At 45.7% G+C, this 19,357-nt stretch overlaps 1 protein-coding gene across 1 annotated transcript in view; it reads left to right on the forward strand.

The window, feature by feature from the left end:
• Positions 1-19,357, forward strand: part of GPN3 (GPN-loop GTPase 3) — a 258,803-nt gene that overhangs the window by 142,984 nt on the left and 96,462 nt on the right. Inside the window, exon 5 of the mRNA XM_069619549.1 lies at positions 4,922-5,037. Coding sequence (XP_069475650.1) covers positions 4,922-5,037 — 116 coding nt within the window. The remainder of the gene's footprint in view (positions 1-4,921; positions 5,038-19,357) is intronic.

Raw genomic sequence — 19,357 nt, forward strand, 5'->3', positions numbered from 1 at the left:
GGTCACTCCAATGGCGCCTATAGTCATTCCTCCCATGCCTCCGGCACCACAGGCCCCAGCACAGCTCCTGCTGCCGGCTCCATTGAATTTGCCCCCATTTCAGCCGGTTCGGAGCCAATCTCTGCAGCAGGCTCCGGTCTCCACACTGCAGCTCAGAGCGCCCAGCACTCTTCCTCCCGCGGCGGACCAGCTGGACACCCATGTGGATACAGACGAGGATCCTGAAAGGCCGTCGTCAGCGAAGGCCTTTCACGACAGGCTTGCAGGTTTGGCCGAATCTCCGTGCCTTCCTCATCCCAAGATGGAGCAGCCCGAGGAGGGGTCTTGGTAGATGTCCTCTCCCTAAAACCCCCTACCAACCCGATAGGAAACATCTGGCGGGCCTGTCCAGGCTTTACCCGCCCATCAAAAGCCACACCCTGTGTGGGACCTCAATGTGGTATTGGGCGCCCTTCGAGCCAATGGTGTCCGCAGACATCAGGCTGGTCACCATCAAGACAGTTCTGCTAGTAGGTCTCACATCTGCTCGCAGAGTCAGCGAGATCCAGGCTGTGGTGGCTTCAGAACCTTACACCACTTTCCACAGGGATAAGGTGGTCCTGCGGACTCACCTGGCGTTCCTAGCTAAGGTACCCTCGGCGTTCCATCTAAATGAGGAAATAGTCCTACCTACATTCTTCGCTGACCCCAAGGACAAGGCTCAGAGTGTCTTGCACTGTCTCAATGTCAGACGCACCCTGAAATTCTATCTGTATAGGACCAAGGGCTTCCGCAAGTCAGACGCACTTTGTCATTGTCACCTTTGGGGGCTCCATACCCGGTTAACAGGCATCCAAGGTCTGCATACCAAGGTGGATGGTTGCGGCCATCAAAGAGGCCTATGAGGGGCAGTGCAAGCCATTGCCAGCCAACATGCACACCCATGCCGTCGGGTCCAAGGCCACGGCCATCACATTCCAGCGGCAGGTTCTGTGGCAGGTCATGAGCAGGGCAGCTATCTGGGCCACCCCATCAGCTTTCTACAAGCATTACTGTCGGACGCGGCCTTCGGATAGGTGGTTCTAAGGAACTTATTTGCTTAAGGAGGGTCTCCTCTCCACCCAGGAGTTACATTCAGTTGTAATTGTTCATACAGTATGGAGGAAAGGGGATGGGACGTAAGAGTAATTGCAAGTTTCTCACTGTAGTGACTAACGTACTCTGTCCTTAGTCCCCTTTCCTCCATACGTCCCACCACCCCCCCCATTAAAACTGTTGTCATTAGGCAATGATAAATATTGTTGACGCGTCAATGGGGACCGAGGAGTGTCGCTGGTGGACGGAATCGGGGTAGCGCATGCTCCCAGGGCTGAGCCCCTGCGCATCTCTTAAATTTAAAGGGGAAGAAGGTTTTTGGTGAAAAAGGTTCTGTCTCCCGTCCCTAGGAAGCGACGCCCATACAGTATGGAGGAAAGGGGACTAATGACTAAGAGCATGTTAGTCACTACGGTGAGTAACTTGTAATATATGCAGGGTTCTTTGCATACAATGGTATAAGCGGGCTGTTGGACATATTCAGAAGTATGGGCTTCAGCTTCTACTTCCAAAGCTTTTTCTTATCCTTTCATTTCACTAAATATCTCCTAAGTCCTTTAAAATGTGTAAAAGCAATGTTTGTTCCCACTGGATCCGGATCTCGTCACCCAAACATTCTAATGGAATCAGTAGCTCTGGACCTTGGCTTTAAAGTACTTCCTCGACCGCATTCTGTCTGACTCAGCTCGATATGAGCCAAATAGCCTGCTCCCTTAGTTTTTTCCGTTGGGTAGGCATTAAGGCGGCACGTGTATTCCTAATAAAGGGTTTTAATTCCCATCCCTTTTCTTTAGTAAATGGACCATTTATATAATCACTGGGAGGGTCAATGCGCACATCTGATATGTCCTCTTCCTCTGGCGAGAGTTAAGGATCTTGGGCATTGGGAATAGTGGGAGGGAATTTGGGGCCCGGGGGCCCTAATACTAATGGGTTATGTGGTTGACAATATAGGGGAGGCAGTGCAGAGGGAAGATGGGGTTATTAAGAATTTGTTCAATCACAGGATCTTAGGTAGGGGTAGGTATAACTGGGTGAATTTCTGTTATTTGTAACTGACAATCCCGGTCTAGTTCTCTATTATTTTGTTGGTGTTTCTGCTGATCTTGAACTAAAACTTTATCTGCCTTTCGGCGTGGCTTCCTTGCGCCAGTCGTGGATAACATCAAAAGCAGAGGGTCTATCCCTATTCTGTAATAAGACAGATTCTAGATGCTGAATTATGGATACATTTTCTGGCCATACCAAGCTAGGCATATGTTTAGTCTGTTTGTGCCATGAACGGTTGAATACTATCGCCACTAACCCATATTTGACATACATTTCGTATGCCGGGGAACCTTCTGGGGGTGCAGGCTGACCAAATTACGAGTCATTTGCAGAGCGAACGCAGCAAAGTCCAGATCAATAGTTACAAAGCTTACGGGGACCAGCCATCATGAAAACTCTGATTTTAACTGGCAAAGAAGGTATTTGCAAAGATCTTTGGTTTAACCCAACCAATCAAGTCTTACCTGCCAAACAGCTATACTTAATGACAAACTTCATTCTCAGTTGCCCTGGGCGAAATATCGCGTGCAGTTCGAAGGGCCGCTGTCGGGAGAGGGCTTCAATGGAGAGAAGACCACCGATGGAGGCTAGTGTCAGCTGCGAGCAATCAACCAAGTGGTCCAATCGGCTAGCTCCTCTGTCATGTATAGCAATAGATGGTGCCCTCAACCTTGGTGGTGCCCCGCGTTGGGCACCAGTTTGAGACTTCTAAGCGCTATAATTCAACCAAAATAGAGCATCTGAGACAGAGTTTCAAGATTCCAATGCAAATTTTAATATACACATGGAATACACTTGAGCGGATTTCAGGTTCAACCACGACCAGTATTTCATGGAGAGTGGAGAAGTGAAGTACCTGAATGGCTCATGGTGTCACCTTTTATACAAAACTGAGCCTGCATCAGCATAGGACATTTGTTATTCATTTGCAAAAGATAATAACGCAAATATGTTTAAACTACATACACAATAATTCAATCAATCCATATCTAATCTCAAGTGGGTAGGACAAACTGTGTGTTCGGCAGATGTTCTTGCTATGTCAAGAGTCTTAACTTTGCTTCTGGGTCAATTGTATACTTCATCCACCAGTTTGGTCGGTGACTTGTGTTTCATATCATTAAACATAACCCTGTCTGCCTGGCGTTCCAACAATGGTAATCCTATTTAAACAAGCTTTCAAAGAGAACTTTTATGGGCTGATAAGAATGAAAAAGGTTGAGCACTGTGATTCAGTGTGTAATTAACCTTCACTCGGTGCCGTCAGGCTTTACACAGTATTGACCAACAGAACAGAATTACGCTATATTGAGACAGGTTTTTCTCCTCTGCTAAATGGGATGACTTGCTTTTAATCTTATTTAACCGAAGTTGTGTCTGCGAAGGCCAAGAAACTTAAAACATACCCTCTGCACAAGTCCAGTTTTTCCCACAATAAAAGGTTTTTGTAATGACTAAAGAAAAAGGCCATGAATACATTTCTATTTTGATTTGTTTGGTGAAATTGACAAATGCAACCCTTTTTGAACATAGCAAGAAAACAGGGTTTTGATTGCAAACTTGTATTAGCTTAGTACTAAGAAAATGCACTTATTATTTATTATTATTATATTCTAACAACGTTATACCCATTTTGCAAATAAATTGTTTGGCCCTATATGATGCCCAATTTTCTGTGTGCTCCTCTAACCCATCTTTCGTCTGGTACCTGAACCAGCCACACAATTACTACTTGATTTAACATTTCAGTTAAAAATGAGAATATGCGCTTACAAGTAAGTCAGCCACATTTGCTTTCCTAAATTGTATCAAAATAGTTGCATTAGATTGATTGAATTAAGTTCCAGCAAATTGCACTAACCTTTTGGGTAACCTAGGAAGCTATACATTTCTTTATACAATTCCTACACCTCGTTACCCTTGCGATATAGGGAATAGCCATGACTCTATGTTCACATCAGCCACCTGTTCCAGGAGAGCCTGGTTAGCTTAAAACCAACAGTTACCAGGAGCTACTTTTATCTCCCAAGGCCAACTGGTGCCTTAGAACATGTATAATTGACACTGAGTGTTCGAGAAGGGAAAGAATGATTTGCACACATTTACGACACATTTAAATATAATGGATCATACATTACGGGTAAAAGGTTAATGTGTGCATCTCATCTGGAAGTTAGATTTTCAATGCTCTTGTTTATTCGCTTCTGGTTGCCCAGTAGGACCCGAATTTAGCTCCAGCTCCTTGAATCTGAATTTCAATCCCTGGGTCGTACTTAATCATATGGTGATCTGTGGTAAACGGGCAGGCTGTTGGTGATCTATGGCAACATGCATGTACATGGGGGCAGGGTGGTAGCAGCAAAACCACCCCAGGAGGGGTATTGGGTTGGGAGGTGGGAGGGCGGCTTTGTAGGCATACCCCAAAATTGTTTTGGCTTTGTTCTTGTAATAGCATGGACACTTTCTTTGAGCTGTTGCACAGCACATGGTGTTTATTTTTAATACTGTTGTGTGATTCTTCTCCCTCCACCCCTATTCTTAACCCTTTTGCCCTCTCAAAGGTGATCAAATGGCAAATTATGACGACCTGCGCAAATTCTGGAATCTCCTACAAAAGGGTTGCAACTATATGCAATCTCCAATATTTCGCAGAAATGTTTTTTTCAGATTATTTCCCATTTGTTTGATTTTGGTTTGGCCTGTGCGTATCGGGTTTTAGGTAGTCAAAACGTTCTCTTTTTATAAGTATGCTGTTCTAAAGATGAATTCTTAATGCCATTTTCCTTTTGTTCTTTAGTTTATTTCTGGCGTCCTTGCAGCCCTCAGTGCGATGGTGTCACTGGAGATTCCTCAAGTTAACATCATGACGAAAATGGATTTATTGAGCAAGAAGGCTAAGAAAGAAATAGAAAAGTGAGTTCTGATGTAGCATCCACTCATATGTGCTCATGTTTGTCAATGTCAGGTGTTGGTCAGTTCAGTCTGGATCTGAAAAAAGCCAACTAGTGTTTGGCAAGTAATTTTTATTGTAGTGGATGTGACTGAAAGGCCGTGAAAAATAGTTATCATTTATTGTAAAAATGTGTGCGAAATAGCCTATTTACATTGCAGATTAAAATAGTGCGATTGTTAGGCATGCTGTATTTGGGTCTAAAAGATTGTAAGGTACCACCATAACTGCACAAATAAAACCTTTTGATGTTCACGTTATAATGTATGAGTAGGAGCTGGGTTAACCCAGTGGTCGGTATAAGAGGTCTGACTTGGAAAGAACTACATTCATATGTTCTGGTAAGCAGCATCTTTAATACACTGCACCTGCATTTTAACAAGCTCTTGGTGCTGATTACACGCTGCAAACAGATGCTGCCTGCAGTTGTCAGTTTCCATAGGAAAAGAAAAACCAAGGTATTCCTGGTAGGAGCAGAGAGGCCTTGCGATCATCCTCAACACCAATGCATTTGTTTTCAGTGGGTCAGGTGTTCTAGAGTCAATTTTCCTTCAGCAAAGCACTTCACACTTAGATTTTGCATCCTTCCTCAAAACACACGTGCAGTTAAAGTGGAATTATGCATGCTGTTTACTGTACAATGGCCGTCCCACAAATACTTGCACACAGTCACTAAGTTAAATGTTTTTGATTGTGTTGTGGTTCTGCTCTAGTTTTCCATAAAAAACTTTAAGAATTTGTTTTTAGAAGAGTGTTAGGAATGATGTGTGAATCCCTTTGTTAAAATGCACAGCAATGGGCTGTTATGAAATAATATGCCTTGTCTGGTAAACCATCAACTATAGCTGTTTTAGAAGTACGTTTTATATCACTAGAGATTGGTATTCTATCAAAATATTTGTAAGAGTGACTTTATGAACAGCACACCACAAAGTAATTTGTCTGCTGGTACTACAATAATCTGAAAACATAACCCCACTCAAGTGGTTATCAATTTGTTGATGTCCCACTGATTAAAGCACTGACTTGCCTGTGCCGAGATTTAACACAGAGAGTTGCAGGTACTCGGCCACCTGAGCTAGAGTACCATCTGTTGGAAACATTGGAAATTCTCAACCGAAGCGACCAAATCCTACAGGTGCGGTATAAGAACTAGAGTTAACCCAGCCCATACCCGCTATGATTAATCTACAACTAATGCATATTGTTCTAAAGGAACAGTGAGTAGGTAGTGATAATTCAAAGTGGGGCTTCTGTTACAGCCGGTTATTTCTAATCTCTTCCTTCTTCAGAAACCTCAACACCCTATTCTTGCGAGTCTGTCTCGCTCTTTTGAGACACCCTTTACCAAAACAGCCTTTGCTAATGGATGGCCATCTGAATTTTTAAACCCACACGTCTGCAGTGTTTAGGCTCCTGGTTACCCTACGTTTAAGTAAGTAACTCAAGTTCCAACGGATGGCCCAAAACAAATGTTCAAAACCTACTTTTCAAAAGTCCATCCATAATCTACAACGCAAAACAATTCTTCAGAGTAAGCTCTTGGACCCAATACTCAGTCTGGCCATTCTACCTCTGCCTCTCTGCTACCCCTCGCCTTTTAAAAAAACCTGCCCTTCATGTGGACATTGCAGTCATCATGCCTTCAAACACTCCTTTGTTTTTTTCCCACTTCCAGTAGCTGGTGCTAGTTCCTTTTAAGTTCTCTGTCTATGTCTCTTGTTCTTCCCTCTGTTAAGACAACCTCCTGTGTCAGACTGGGTTGACCTGGTTTTATTCAAAGTTTCTTCACAATCTCTTTGGGTGCCTCGGGTCCTTCTTGGGCCTTTTAATTATTTCTGCTATTTTAAGGGGCCAGCTATTACGGGACCTAGGATGCACCCTTGGTTTCTGGTCAGATCCTCCCTAGACTTTGTCTTGGATTCAGGTTTCACAAGGGTTCCTTCCAGGACCATGGCTTGATGTCGGGCTTCTCAAATGGTGTTTGATGTTGGGCTTCTCAAATGGTTGGACTTTGGCTTTAAGATTTCACAGATGGGCCTTCCTGTACCTTGCTTCATGTTTCATAAATGGTCCATTCAGGACCTTAAGTTCAACTTGCACTTTCTCATTGGGTCCTTTTTGGACCTTGGGTTGATTAGTTTTGTGATTAGTCCCTCCTTGACTTCGGGTTCAGAATACACAATGGTTATTTTTCTTCCCCCTATTATAAGCCCTCTTGCCTTGAGATTGATATTCTTCCCAGGTCCCTTTGGGTCACTGATTAAAGGCCAAGTTAATGGCTTCCAGAGTGTGGCAGTTTCTTGCCAAACAGTCTGGACAACCTTACTTGCAGAGGAGAGGTGATCAGATATTTCCCAGGCTTTGGGACTTGCTCAAATCTCACCTATCTGTATAGTTCTCCTCCATACTTTCTTTCTCCAACCTCTTTCTTTCTACAGGACCGTCCATTGGAACAACGTAGGATAAGAAGGCGTGTCTGTGTTAAAGCTGACATTTTATTTCTGATGAGCTGTGAACGTAGAACATCGACGAAGCAAAACCGCAACCATAACTAGGAGATGTTATGGGGACGCAGCCATGTTTTGAGGGAGGCATGAAAAGAGATCAAAGTGGCTGGCATGCACATGAGGGCACCTAACACTTTGAGAGCATTACGTTAGCCTCTGTTTGTGTTGCAGGAAAACCCATTAGCATACTCTACTTATTAATGAAGGCGTGTAGAACGCGAACTTGAATCTCGTGGGTACTAGATGCTAGATCTGGCCTTATTATTTATAATGGAAAGATCCATTGGAGGCAGTGGTCTTTATCACGTAGGTAGGCTGAGCTGAATTGTACAGGTCGTGAATGGTGCTGTAAAGCCATGCCCTCCAAGGTCAGAAGATGCTTCATTGTTAATTTAACCAACTAAATGTATCATATTGACTTTTCTGTTTAAGGCTAATTGTGTAAAATCCTATAACAACCCTGAGGCTTCTGAGTTCGGCTGCCACAGTTTCTGCATAATTGTATGGAAATAAATCCTGTATCTAGTTTTGCTACCTGAGGTTGTTTATTTGGATTATTTGGCTATGTATTTGTGCGTCTACATCTGCTTCCTTCTGTGCAGTTTCCTCAAGTACCTCTCTTTTGATCTCTCTTGGTCCCACTCCTTTCCGAGCTTTCTTCTGCGCAGTTTCCTCAAGTGGCTCTCAATGTATGTCTTGCTCTACCTCCCCAGCCCTCTGTTCCCACACTCTCCCTATCTGACACAATGCCGTCTTTGATGGTGGGAAGCCTGAACTTCTTTTTCTGTCAAGAAGATGAAACTATAGTGGGAATCCCAACCTTCTCTTCTGCTGAAGAACTCAAATGTTTTCAAGCAGAAGCTACCTTGTGGCCCGAGACACCATGCACAGTAACACTAAAAATAATGTATTTTAAGGATAGTGTCTAATGAGCAGGAATAAAGTGCTGTTGGCAGCTTTGTCGACCCAGAGAAGTACGCTAATGCGCCTCAGGGATGTCCCAACTTGCTGATGCCAGTGTGAGGTGTCCCTAACGAAGAATAATTTGACTCTCTAATAAGGTTGCAAAACAAAAGGAGGTATTGTGGTATTTGGAGGTTTTAAGTGATGTATGTTTTGTATAAGGTTTTATGCGAACAATACAATATTTTAAAGTGCCAGGCAATGTTTTGCTTGGAAATGATCTAAAGGACCTAGAACTGGTTTCCGGCATTGCAGATCCTCCTAGAAGGATAACTGCCATCTACCAAACCAAAAAGGCTCAGTCTGTGGCATAGGGGATTCCAAAGGACAAGAGGGGAAGAAAATCTCCACCTAACCTTAAACCAGAAACTTCACCTAAAAAACCCCTCTCAAAATCCTGCTTCTTTTTGAGAGTAGGCGGTTGAGGTACAGACTGATATTGATCGTAAGGACTATCCAGAGCTGTAGAGCTGAAAACCTTCTTTGAAGAAGGTGGTCCCTGTAAGGAGGCTTTACGTAAGGGTCAGAGACGGTCTCACTCCCCATAACGTCTGAGAAGGCAGGCATGTTACCATCTAGAGGTTGAGCCTCCTGGGAAACATTGGTGGGATGGGGTCCTCTAGGATGAACATATGGAATCCACTGTTGGAGAAGACTGAAGGTTAGTGGTGCCCCAAACAGTCAGCTCTTTCCTATTGTAGTTGGTCCATGAGATAGTTCTGCCAGGTTACCTTGGAATGAAGAGGACTGCAGAAAGATTCTCTGTTTCTACTGGCCCAAACTGGGGGTCCAGATAGAGTACCAGTGCTGAAGTTGCACTGCGTACCAGTCATCAGGCAAAGTGGACACTAAGATCCAGAGAACCTCGGTGCCCATCCCTTTATCGGGCGGGCAGTTGAGAGGGTAGGATTGACCTAGTCCCTTTTGCCCTTCTACATCTTCAGGACACAGTTTTATATTGGTGGTGGTTGACCATACCACCAGGTATCTTGAAGCCCATCCCTCTGAGAACTATAACCGATAAGGCTGTTCCTAGAGCTCTACTTGGTATTTTTACCAAAGTTTGATTTGCAAAGGACGACAGGAGAGCCACCTTCACGTCCAACTACATGAAAGCCAAATAGAATGAGTCTAGTGTAACCTTTAAGTTCTCTACTTAGGATCCTCCACAACCAGTAGGTTGATTGAAAGATTTCACTTGATCATGGTCTTTAAAGGAACCTTTGAAAAGGAAATGATCTCCTTCTACCATGTCTTCTATTTGCCTACAGGGAAGTTCTGCATGAGGGTATATACTTTAGCTCTTTTGAACTACTGTTTGGCCATCCTATCAGAGGCCCTGTGACCCTGGGAAAAGGTGATTGGGAATCGTGCCATATTACTCCCATCTTAAATTTTCAGGATTATGTTTTATGCCTTAGATGGAAGATGACACTCATGACGGCTGATGCAAACAGCAACCTAAAAGCTGGTTAGGCTTTGGTAAACTATTGGCATGATCAGAAGGCTTCTCGGATAGAATTCACTCCTGGTCAGGAGGTAATGGTCATAGAGCCAAAAAGTCCTCAAGCCTTATTGAACAAATGGTTGGACACTATAAGGTTGTGTCAATCCATGGAGAGGTCAATGGCCTAGTAGATTTTGGGAGTCCCAAAGGAAATCCTAGAGTCATCCTTCTATATAGATTGAAGGCCTTCATCCCTTGAATTGAAATGGGAGCCCTACTCTGTCTCAAACAGAGAGGAAGAGGAAAGTGAACCTCTCCCACACCTGCACAGGAGTAGCTGTTCAGATAACTCAGTGGAGAGCGTATCCAACTTGCCACATCTCACACTGCAACAAGCAGAATGTAGAACCTTGCTTGGGTGATTCTCCTCCTTGCATTCACTCTTAACCCAGGGTTGTCTTCTTCGGACGAGCATGGCATTGACACTGAGGAGAATATTCCTGTCAAAAGTAAGGGGTTACAGGAGGTCAAAAAGGGTGCAAGACCCATCAAGACAGTGGTCCACAAGATGTTATATCTTGGGTTTATAGTGTTCTCTTTTACTCCCTGGTCGAGCCCTGTTTGGTTAGTATCACAAGAAGGAACAAAGGATCATCTAGGTTTCTGTTGTCTGTATGGCTCTGAATACTGTCACTAAGACGGAAGCCCATCCCTTGTCACAAATTGATGAGGTGGTGACTACAGTAGGTCCTGCCAAATTCTTGAGCACCTTTGGCCTTCTTTCTGGCTGTTGGTAAATTGCCTTAAAGGACTTTGGCACAAAGAAAACTGCCTTTTCCTACTTCAGCAGCTCTCTAGCAATTCAGGGAAATGGCATGATTGAAGACTAAACCTACCCCATTCGCAAGGCTGCTAATTCATCTGCTGAATGGGTTCTAGAAGACCTTTGTACAGCATGATCTAAACAATATTTTGGTATTCAGTTTCACACCTTCAGACAGTGCTGCAGGCTCATCACAAAGCACACCCGACCATAAAGGCATTGAAGTGTCAAATTGACCAGGACTCAGTGGTCCACCTTGGGCATGAGGTAGTAGCGTGTAAGATCCAGCATCTCCCCATTAAAGGTCAGGCTGTAGAAAGCTTGGAGGCATCCATTCTGGCCCGGGTAAGAGCCTTGTCTTGCATATCTGTGTAGCGAGTGTGCCTTCTCGTCTGACTTGGTGGACGTGCTCAATGATTTTCAAGGGGAATTCTTCGGTCAGTGCGACTGGAGGTGCTGAGGTGGGAGGCAGAGGCACAGATATGCTGAAAGATAGATATGCAGGTGATTGAAGCAAGGCATTGGAATTATGGCAGTTGGCTTTGGTCGCACTGTAGCTGTGAATGTGGCCTGCGCCAGTAAAGAATCGGTGTACTAGTGCATTAGTGAGATTGTTTCCAGCTATTGTACTATTCTATCAGATAAAGGGAAAAAAGGACCACGGGTGCATGTCGCCAGAGAGGCAGCTGCTTAAGACAACCTTTACCATGCAGTTCCTCAATGGAAGTGATGAAAGTACACTCCTCTTCTGTGGTTTTTCAAAAGTGACCGTAATGTGTGTGTGAATATCTGACCATGGCAAGTAGAGTTGCAAAGAAGGGTGTGGTGTGTTCCAACTTTGAGCGATTGATATATTTGACACAACCTGGCAAATGTGGCCAGCGGCCAAGGTCGGAAGGCAGCAATTAATGTCATTGAGGAAGGGGCCCTGTTGTTTTGCAATGACCCCAACAAACTGTAGGGGTCCCAATGGCCTCTTCTTGACTTCCTACCATTGCCCGTGATTTATCTCCGGTAACAAATCAGGAGGGTACTAAGGGCACCAGAGCAAAGCACTCTGGGGACAAATTGGGTCCTAGTAACTGCATGGGTATGCCAAACGGGGGAGCTACAAGAAACATGGCTGCGCCATTTGCAGCTACAGAACAGACCACTTATCGTATGGTGATGGATCCTATCATTCCCCATCTTCAAGCAGGTGAGGAAATGAAGGCCCCATGTCAATGGATAAGGTGGTCTTGCCCTATGGTCAGGCACAATTAGAACATAACCTGGAAGAGATCACTGAATAGGATTTACCAGTATCCAGTCATTTTATTGCGAACAAAACAGAGTGGTACATAACCGAGCGGACAATAACACAGAAAAACTGACCCACAGAGCCTATCTGACCCCAGGAAGAATAGCCAGGTTTGGAGGCTCAGCCGTACAGAAGTGCCCCAGTGTGTGGAGAGGAGGAGGCAGGGTTGCTGCCTATGTTCTGGGCTTGCCCAGAGGTGCATAGATTCTGGGAGGAAACAAAGATGAAAATGGCCAAGTGGGGTGTGGTGTTGGATGTGGGGTCTGCGGGGGCATGCATGCTCGGGAATTTCCCCAGGCCACGTGATCTAAAGCATGTTAATAAAATGAAAGACCTGGCATATGTCCTGGCCAAGCGCAGGATTGCAATGTGTTGGAAGGCGGCCCACAGGCCTAGAGTGGAGACATGGTGGGCGGACCTCCTGAGATGGGCAGAGGCAGAAACTGCGGTCTGGTTTGAAGCCGTCCCCAGAGGAAGAGGAGGGGAAGTGGGTCCCCTTATGGCCTGGAGGCAACTGGTGGCCTCATTGGCCACCCCCCACCAGGCCAGCCACGAAATTGAGGACTCGGACGAGTCAATAAGCACTGAGATCCCCTAAAATGCTTACGAGGATGACTGATGAGTACGGCTCGTGTTTGTGGGGAGGGAGGGGGGAGGACAGGAAATGTATAATAAAAATTGTTTAAAAAAACACAGAAAAACTGAAAAGATTAAATAAATATATAAATGGTAGTGGGGTTAAGAGGTTAAAATGGGTCTGGATGGGGTTGGGGTGGCTTTAAAACGGTGGAAGAAGGGGGGGGGCTTGGGCAAATAAAAATAAAATCAGTGTTTTTTGATGTTTTGTCCGCTCTGTTATGCACCACTCTGTTTTTGTGGTTGGTAAGATCACAAATAACCGGATTTACCATTAAGAGGACCAGTTCTGTGAAGGTCTTCGGTCAATCAGTCCATCTAGTTTCTTGCACCCGGCCTCTAGAGACGCCATGCAGCTGCAATTTCTGATGCTGGTGGTCAGACTTTAGAAGCGGACTAGGATGTTGAGTCAACTCGAATAAAAGAAAATCCAGGACCAATTTCTGTCGGGGGTGGGCGCAAGAGGGGCGAAACATGGAAGTGACTGACAATGGTTACAGATGATCTCCAATGACAAAACCTCGAGCAAGGGCCAAGAGGGTGCCAAACTCTTGTCCCCTCATGTGCCATATATAAATTCCCTTGCTTGCAGGGTAATACAGTGGTAAAGTGGACCATTGATGTTTATGGGGCCAACGCTCTACTCTCTGCATTTTATGGCGCAGAAATGTGAGGATACTGTCAAGTACCCTACAGAATGCCTTCATGAAAAATGGTTTGTTAATGTTAAAGGATATTTGTACTGCGCACTATCGCCACCGATGTGGGCCCCTGACGCTATAGCATGTCTGCAACAAAAGGGGGGTAGGTTAGGGCGTGTTAGTAGGACAAACGTTTGGAGAAGAGCAAGGGAGCTGTGGAAGTGCTGTTGGCAGCTTCAGGTCGGTTAACACCGTTCGCCAAGCTTAATGGTGTGGTATTTGGGCCTGAGTCTGTCGTGTGCTGTTGTGTGGGGATCTGTGTTGTGTGGTGACGTGTGTGTGGGTTGCACAGGTGTGTTTGGTTAGAGTGTGAGAGGTGTGCGAGGAGTGGTGAGGTTTTTAGAAGTTTTTGGGGGTTGGTTAGTAGCCTTGTTGTTAGGAGAAATGCACACTCCTATTGATTCTCCTTCGTAATTTAGCGAAGATTGTCTCCCTTTCAGTAATTAAGTTTCAGCATAAGGCTGTCTCATCTCTGTCATTATGCTAAGTACGCTACTTTTGTGTTTCTATCTTTGTATTTGGCCACCCCCTATATCGGTTTGTTGTTGCTGCAACCTAGTACTTTCGGATCGATTTACTTGGGACCTATGCCGGTACCCTATGTCCTTTCTGGTTGGCTAAGGTTGGTTCTAGTGCCTTTGTGTTAGAAATGTTTGCTATTCTGTTCTCATGGGGTTATCGCTCGCGTTCTGTCCCACCTAGCATTGTTTCTCTTGTTCTTGCAGGAGTTTCCCTTAGTCGGTCCTGGGTGTTGTCTGTGCCGTTATATATTCTGTCTGTCTGTTATTTTGTGTTTCCTGTTTGATTGGTTTTTTTTTTCCGTATGGTTCCGAGGTGTTGAAGAGCCAGGTTTTTAGACGTTTTCCAGATTTCAGGTGGTCTTTGGTGTTTATTTCTTTCAGGAGGTTGTTCCAGGTTTTTGCAGCTAGGTGGAAGAAAGAGGAGCCCCCTAGTTTTTTCCTGGTTTATGGTTTGGTTCCAGGCGATTTCATTGCTTGATCTGATGAGTCTCGTTGGCTTGTAGATTGTTCTTTTTCTTTTTTGTAGGAACTCTGCTCCCAGTTCGCTGATTGTCCTGTGTTATGCACAATGTCACTGAAGACCAATCTCTGGGAGAAGCTCGATCGTTGGTGTTAAAAATGACATGGTCCATCTCTAACCCAGAGGAAAAAAACTTGATATGCAGATTGTAGTGCCGGTTCCACAGAAGCAAGAACTCTTCTAAAACTTAATTTAAAATCTTGACGGGAACAATGGGCCAACAGGGTGTAACTTTTCCAAATTAAGAATCCAGTCAGATGCTTTGGGGCTCATTACGAGTTCGGCAGTATATGTTAAAGTGGTGGTAAGGGATTTACCGCCTCTTTTACCTTGCTGCCGAATTAGGGGATGGCACCAATTCTGTTGGTGTAAATGGCCCCAGCGGAATTACCGCCAACATCAGGTGGGATTAGCACCTGCGCTCATTCTACTGGCAGAATTACTGCCAAGATGCAAAACAGTATTTCCCTCGTATCACAAGTTCAAATACTGCAGAAATACCACCAAAAATGGGCAGTAATTCTGCCGAAAACGCAGTGCAGTTACCTCCACCTAAAAGATGGAGGTAAATGCATACAGGTGATGTAAAACAAGTCACAGGTGCACCCAATCCACTCTGAAAGACTACAAAAGGTTTGCACCTGACCCAAACACACTTTCCAACACCATGCTGTCACTAACTGGGACATGTAGCTCCTCTTGCTCCACATTGAGCTGCAGAGGCAGGAACAGCAGCACAGGGCTCAGATAGGAGGAGACTCCAGCTTATTATCCTGTACCAGCTGAACAGGAAGACCACTGTAGAGTTACTCTTCCTGATCCATGATGACATAGAGAGCAGGATTAATTTAAGAACTGCCTTTCCCCCCCCGCTGCTGAAGCTTTTGTCAGTCCTTAATTTCCTTGCAACTGTGAGCATCTTGCATGGCATGTCTCAGCCCACATTTTAATTTGTGTTTGGGCAGGTGCTGGAAGCACTCCTGCACCAGTGCCTCCCACCACATCTCCCTGCACCCCACCCCGGCACAGATTATTACCATGTTTCTACGCAGCAGCCCACCTGCCCAACGTAATTGCAGCTCTGGACTGCACCCATGTGGCGTTGTTGCCCCCCAGGCATCTGACGGGGCCTAGCGAAACAGGAAGAAGTGTCACTCAATGTCCAGTCACCTGCAATGCTGACCTTGTGATAACACACTGCTGTGCCTGCTTCCACTATGCTATGGTCCTACGTAACGACAACCCCATGAGAACTAAGATGGATTTCTAAACTCAGACCAGGTGGGCAGAAGTTTTGGAGGCCACCTTGGTTTAGTGGAACAGGGGAACCTTCTGGACAAACAAGACCAATCTACGGTAGCTTGACAGGCAGTCAAGATGAAATCACAGGAGGGGTGAGAGTGATCAGAAGCACACAATAAGTGCACACAGTAAAACTCCACAGATTAGACAGATGTATCAGAAATACATTTATTATAGGCCTTATAATCAAAACCCAATTAAACCACAGTTATGATGAATTATTTTTCCAGAAAGGTAGCAGGCTCTCCTCTCCAGAAAGGCCATGGCATGATTACCTGTTTTGTGGCTTTTTCCCACTTTGAGAGTTTGCAGCCAACGCTTTTTGCTTACTGTACCTTTCACTGATGGGAAATATCCATCAGTCTTTGTCCCGCCCACATGAGCAGTCCGCACCGAAATGCTATGGCAATTCCCTTCTGAACAAGAGTACCAACAGCAACCCCATACATGATGGCTGCGAACTCTCAAAGTGGGAAAAATCCACAGAACCGGTTATCATGCCATGTTCTTTCTGGAGAGGGGCGCCTGCTACCTTTTTGAAAACCGTTATGAAGAAACAATACCACACACGTTAATCTACTATCTAACATATATACAATAATGCGATTATCCTAAGGCGGATGATTGGGGGGGGGAATAACCACGACCTTTAACAGTAATTCAGTTAAATCAACACAGATACCAGTTCAGGCAGTCCTTCAACAATATCTAACTTATGTAGTCCAGCCCTACAAAGAGAGGAACCTAGCACTTAAAGTACAGTTGTGCGTTAACAACGCATGGTCGTGCGTAAACGAAAAAGCAGGTTCTCTTCAGTGGGCTGTAGCTGCTCAGGAAGTAGCTTGCGGCGGTGAAGAATTAGTTCATATTCTTAGAAGAGGGTCTGCCCTTGCAGATAGAGCGACCTTCGGAGTTCGGTGGGAATAGCTGGGGGGACGCAGGCTATCCTAGGCAAGGTGAGTATCTTTTGAGGGACACTTGTGCGTAAAAAAAGTGAATGGATGTGCCAGGGGACCACCGGTAAATTAGGAAAGTACTCACTGACCCTCGACACAGTCCAGACCAAACTTTGGCAGTCTAGCCCACTTCGCCTATAGGTATTAACCTGCAGTTTAAGGACGCTGCGTCTCTCAGCGGCTGCAGTACGGGGCAATCATCCGTGATGGGATGTCTGCTTTTTCTCAGCCCTTGAAGGAAGGCGGCTTGTTCAGGTGCGGCTCGTCTCGGGACACCGTAGGCAAGAACTGCAGGCACTTTCAGCGATGGTCACCAGAACGAGGCAACGCAAGGACCGCAGATGCTTGCAACGTGGTGCGCTCTCGTGAATCGCGACCCAGAGGAGCTGGGACTAACGTTTTGGCGGGAGAGGACCCATGTTCACAAGCTAGCGATTTCCAGAGTCTTGAATCTCAACTCAGGACGGCAGCTTTCCTGTGCGATACTCTGGGTTCAAACTAGTCAGTTCACTGGATGGCCCAGGAACACTTCCGAAGAGGCTTTTTTCCGAGGGTAAGTAGGAGAAGCCGAGAGTAGTGTTCCCACTTCTCCTAAGGGGCAAAGCGCCCTTGCAGGCCTTCTTGGTTCGATGAAGCAACAGGGGTCCGACGGGGCAACAGCGGTGTCAGGGTGCCAAAACTTTCAAGCACGTCACCGGCGGTTCCTCGAGTCTGCTTTTTTCTTAAGGATACTTGGCTCCTTATGAGGTTCGGTGTGAACCTCAGTAGATCGACATGAAATGGATGCAGAGCCCCTTCTCTTATGCAAGATTCGGTTTGTGCTCAAATCTCAGATAGCCAATGCAAGATTTGCTCTCTTGCATGCACGCCAGACGTGGCCCGCAGTGGTTCCAGTCATTCATGGCTACCAGACCTAGGGGCACCAGTAGTGTGAATTGGGACCAGACCGTCCCAACCCTCTTCCTGGGCACTAGCACACGTGGCATGCAGGAGCCGGCGAAAGTTGTGGTTTTCGCGGTAGGCTGCATGCCCAAATAAGGAATATCCAAGTCTCTCGACCTGGGGTACAGCAAAGCGACAATGTCCAAAGGACAGGACGAAAGACTTTGTGGCACAAAATACTTTAAAAGTAAACTGCTGCCACCAGTTGGTCCTTGGCACACTTGTACAAACACCAAAAAATACTTGGTGGCTAGGGCCATAAAACAAAAGGACCCCAATGCTCGGTACTGTAAGGTACTTGACACATAGATAAAATGTTACCAAGAAATAGCAACAAAGTCAAAAACTAAGGGAAACATAGTTTCCCAGTACCGACAGCCTGAAGGACGTGTCAATTTCCCCATAACAAATGAGCGAAAGCCCAGTTTCCCCATAACAAATAAGCGAAAGCACAGAGGAGTGCAGCTGAAGGCTGAGCTTCTCTGGTAAAAAGTCAGGTGAAGTACTCCAAACAAAAGCAAAATGTTTGGGGCGGGGAAGGGGGTTCACAAATTGAGGGAAAATTTCACCTAAGGGAAGTCCTACCTAACAGTAACAGCAGACACTGCCTGCATACATGAAGAGCCACAGAGGCCAATGAACATGGATACTGGGCGAGTACAAGTGCCATCACATAAACTAATCTCCCAGCACAAGTGAAATGCTATGTGAAGGCAGGGGGAGGGGGGGCTGCATTACCACAACTGATCAATCCATGCCCTGTTGAGACCCTATACATGCAGGTCCTACCCTCTCACCCCACACATTACAGCCACCAACCGACAGGGCTAGGCCATGCAGTACAATGTAGTAGTATGTCAGTAATTTACATTGCCACAGACAGACACACACACACATACACCCCCACCCCCCCACCCCGCAATGCAAGTGAACGCATCCAATGCCACAGTTCAACACCGCACTAAGACAATGCAACACTGTCAGAAAGTGACGCCATGTAATCTGGTAACTATGTATGAGAAGCCATAAAGGAAGGAACGCAGACACCGCCAAAATGCACAAGAACAACTAATCACCCATCGGGACACATGCATAATGACAACACACAGGCAACATGCACTCTACAATGCCAATCATAGACTATGAAAGTGACGACTGCTGGTTGTGAGCTATGTGCATGGCGTACCATGACAGTGCAAATGTTTCCCCCATAGTAAATTACACTACATTCAATTACTGGGATGGAAAAATGCATGAACAGTGTGTGCAACATGCCTTTGCAACACACCCACAATGCACTGACCTTTTGCCCTTGCAGGTGACGCTGGATACCTCCAACTATCTTGGCAAATGACACCTGTACGCAATCCAGGTACGCCACAGGAGGTAGCCTACAATGAGCCATCTGTCAGGACCATGCTGTGAACGGAGCAGACCTTTGGCCTGCTAAAGGGTCGTTTTCGGTGGGGGTGTACACCAGACCGAGGGGCCTTAATGTACAGGCCAGAGAAGGTTGGCAAAATGTCATGCCTGTGCCATGCTGCACAACTTCTGCCTCGGGCAAAATGTCCATCTGCCCCCTGATGAGGGCATGTCTCCCCTAAAAGATGACTTGCTACCTGCAGTTTCTGTGCTGCCATACAGTGTGCTGGAGGAGAGAAG

The sequence above is a fragment of the Ambystoma mexicanum genome, chromosome 10, assembly GCF_040938575.1.
Source record: "Ambystoma mexicanum isolate Mex_15411 chromosome 10, UKY_AmexF1_1, whole genome shotgun sequence".
Taxonomy (NCBI): Eukaryota; Metazoa; Chordata; class Amphibia; order Caudata; family Ambystomatidae; genus Ambystoma; species Ambystoma mexicanum.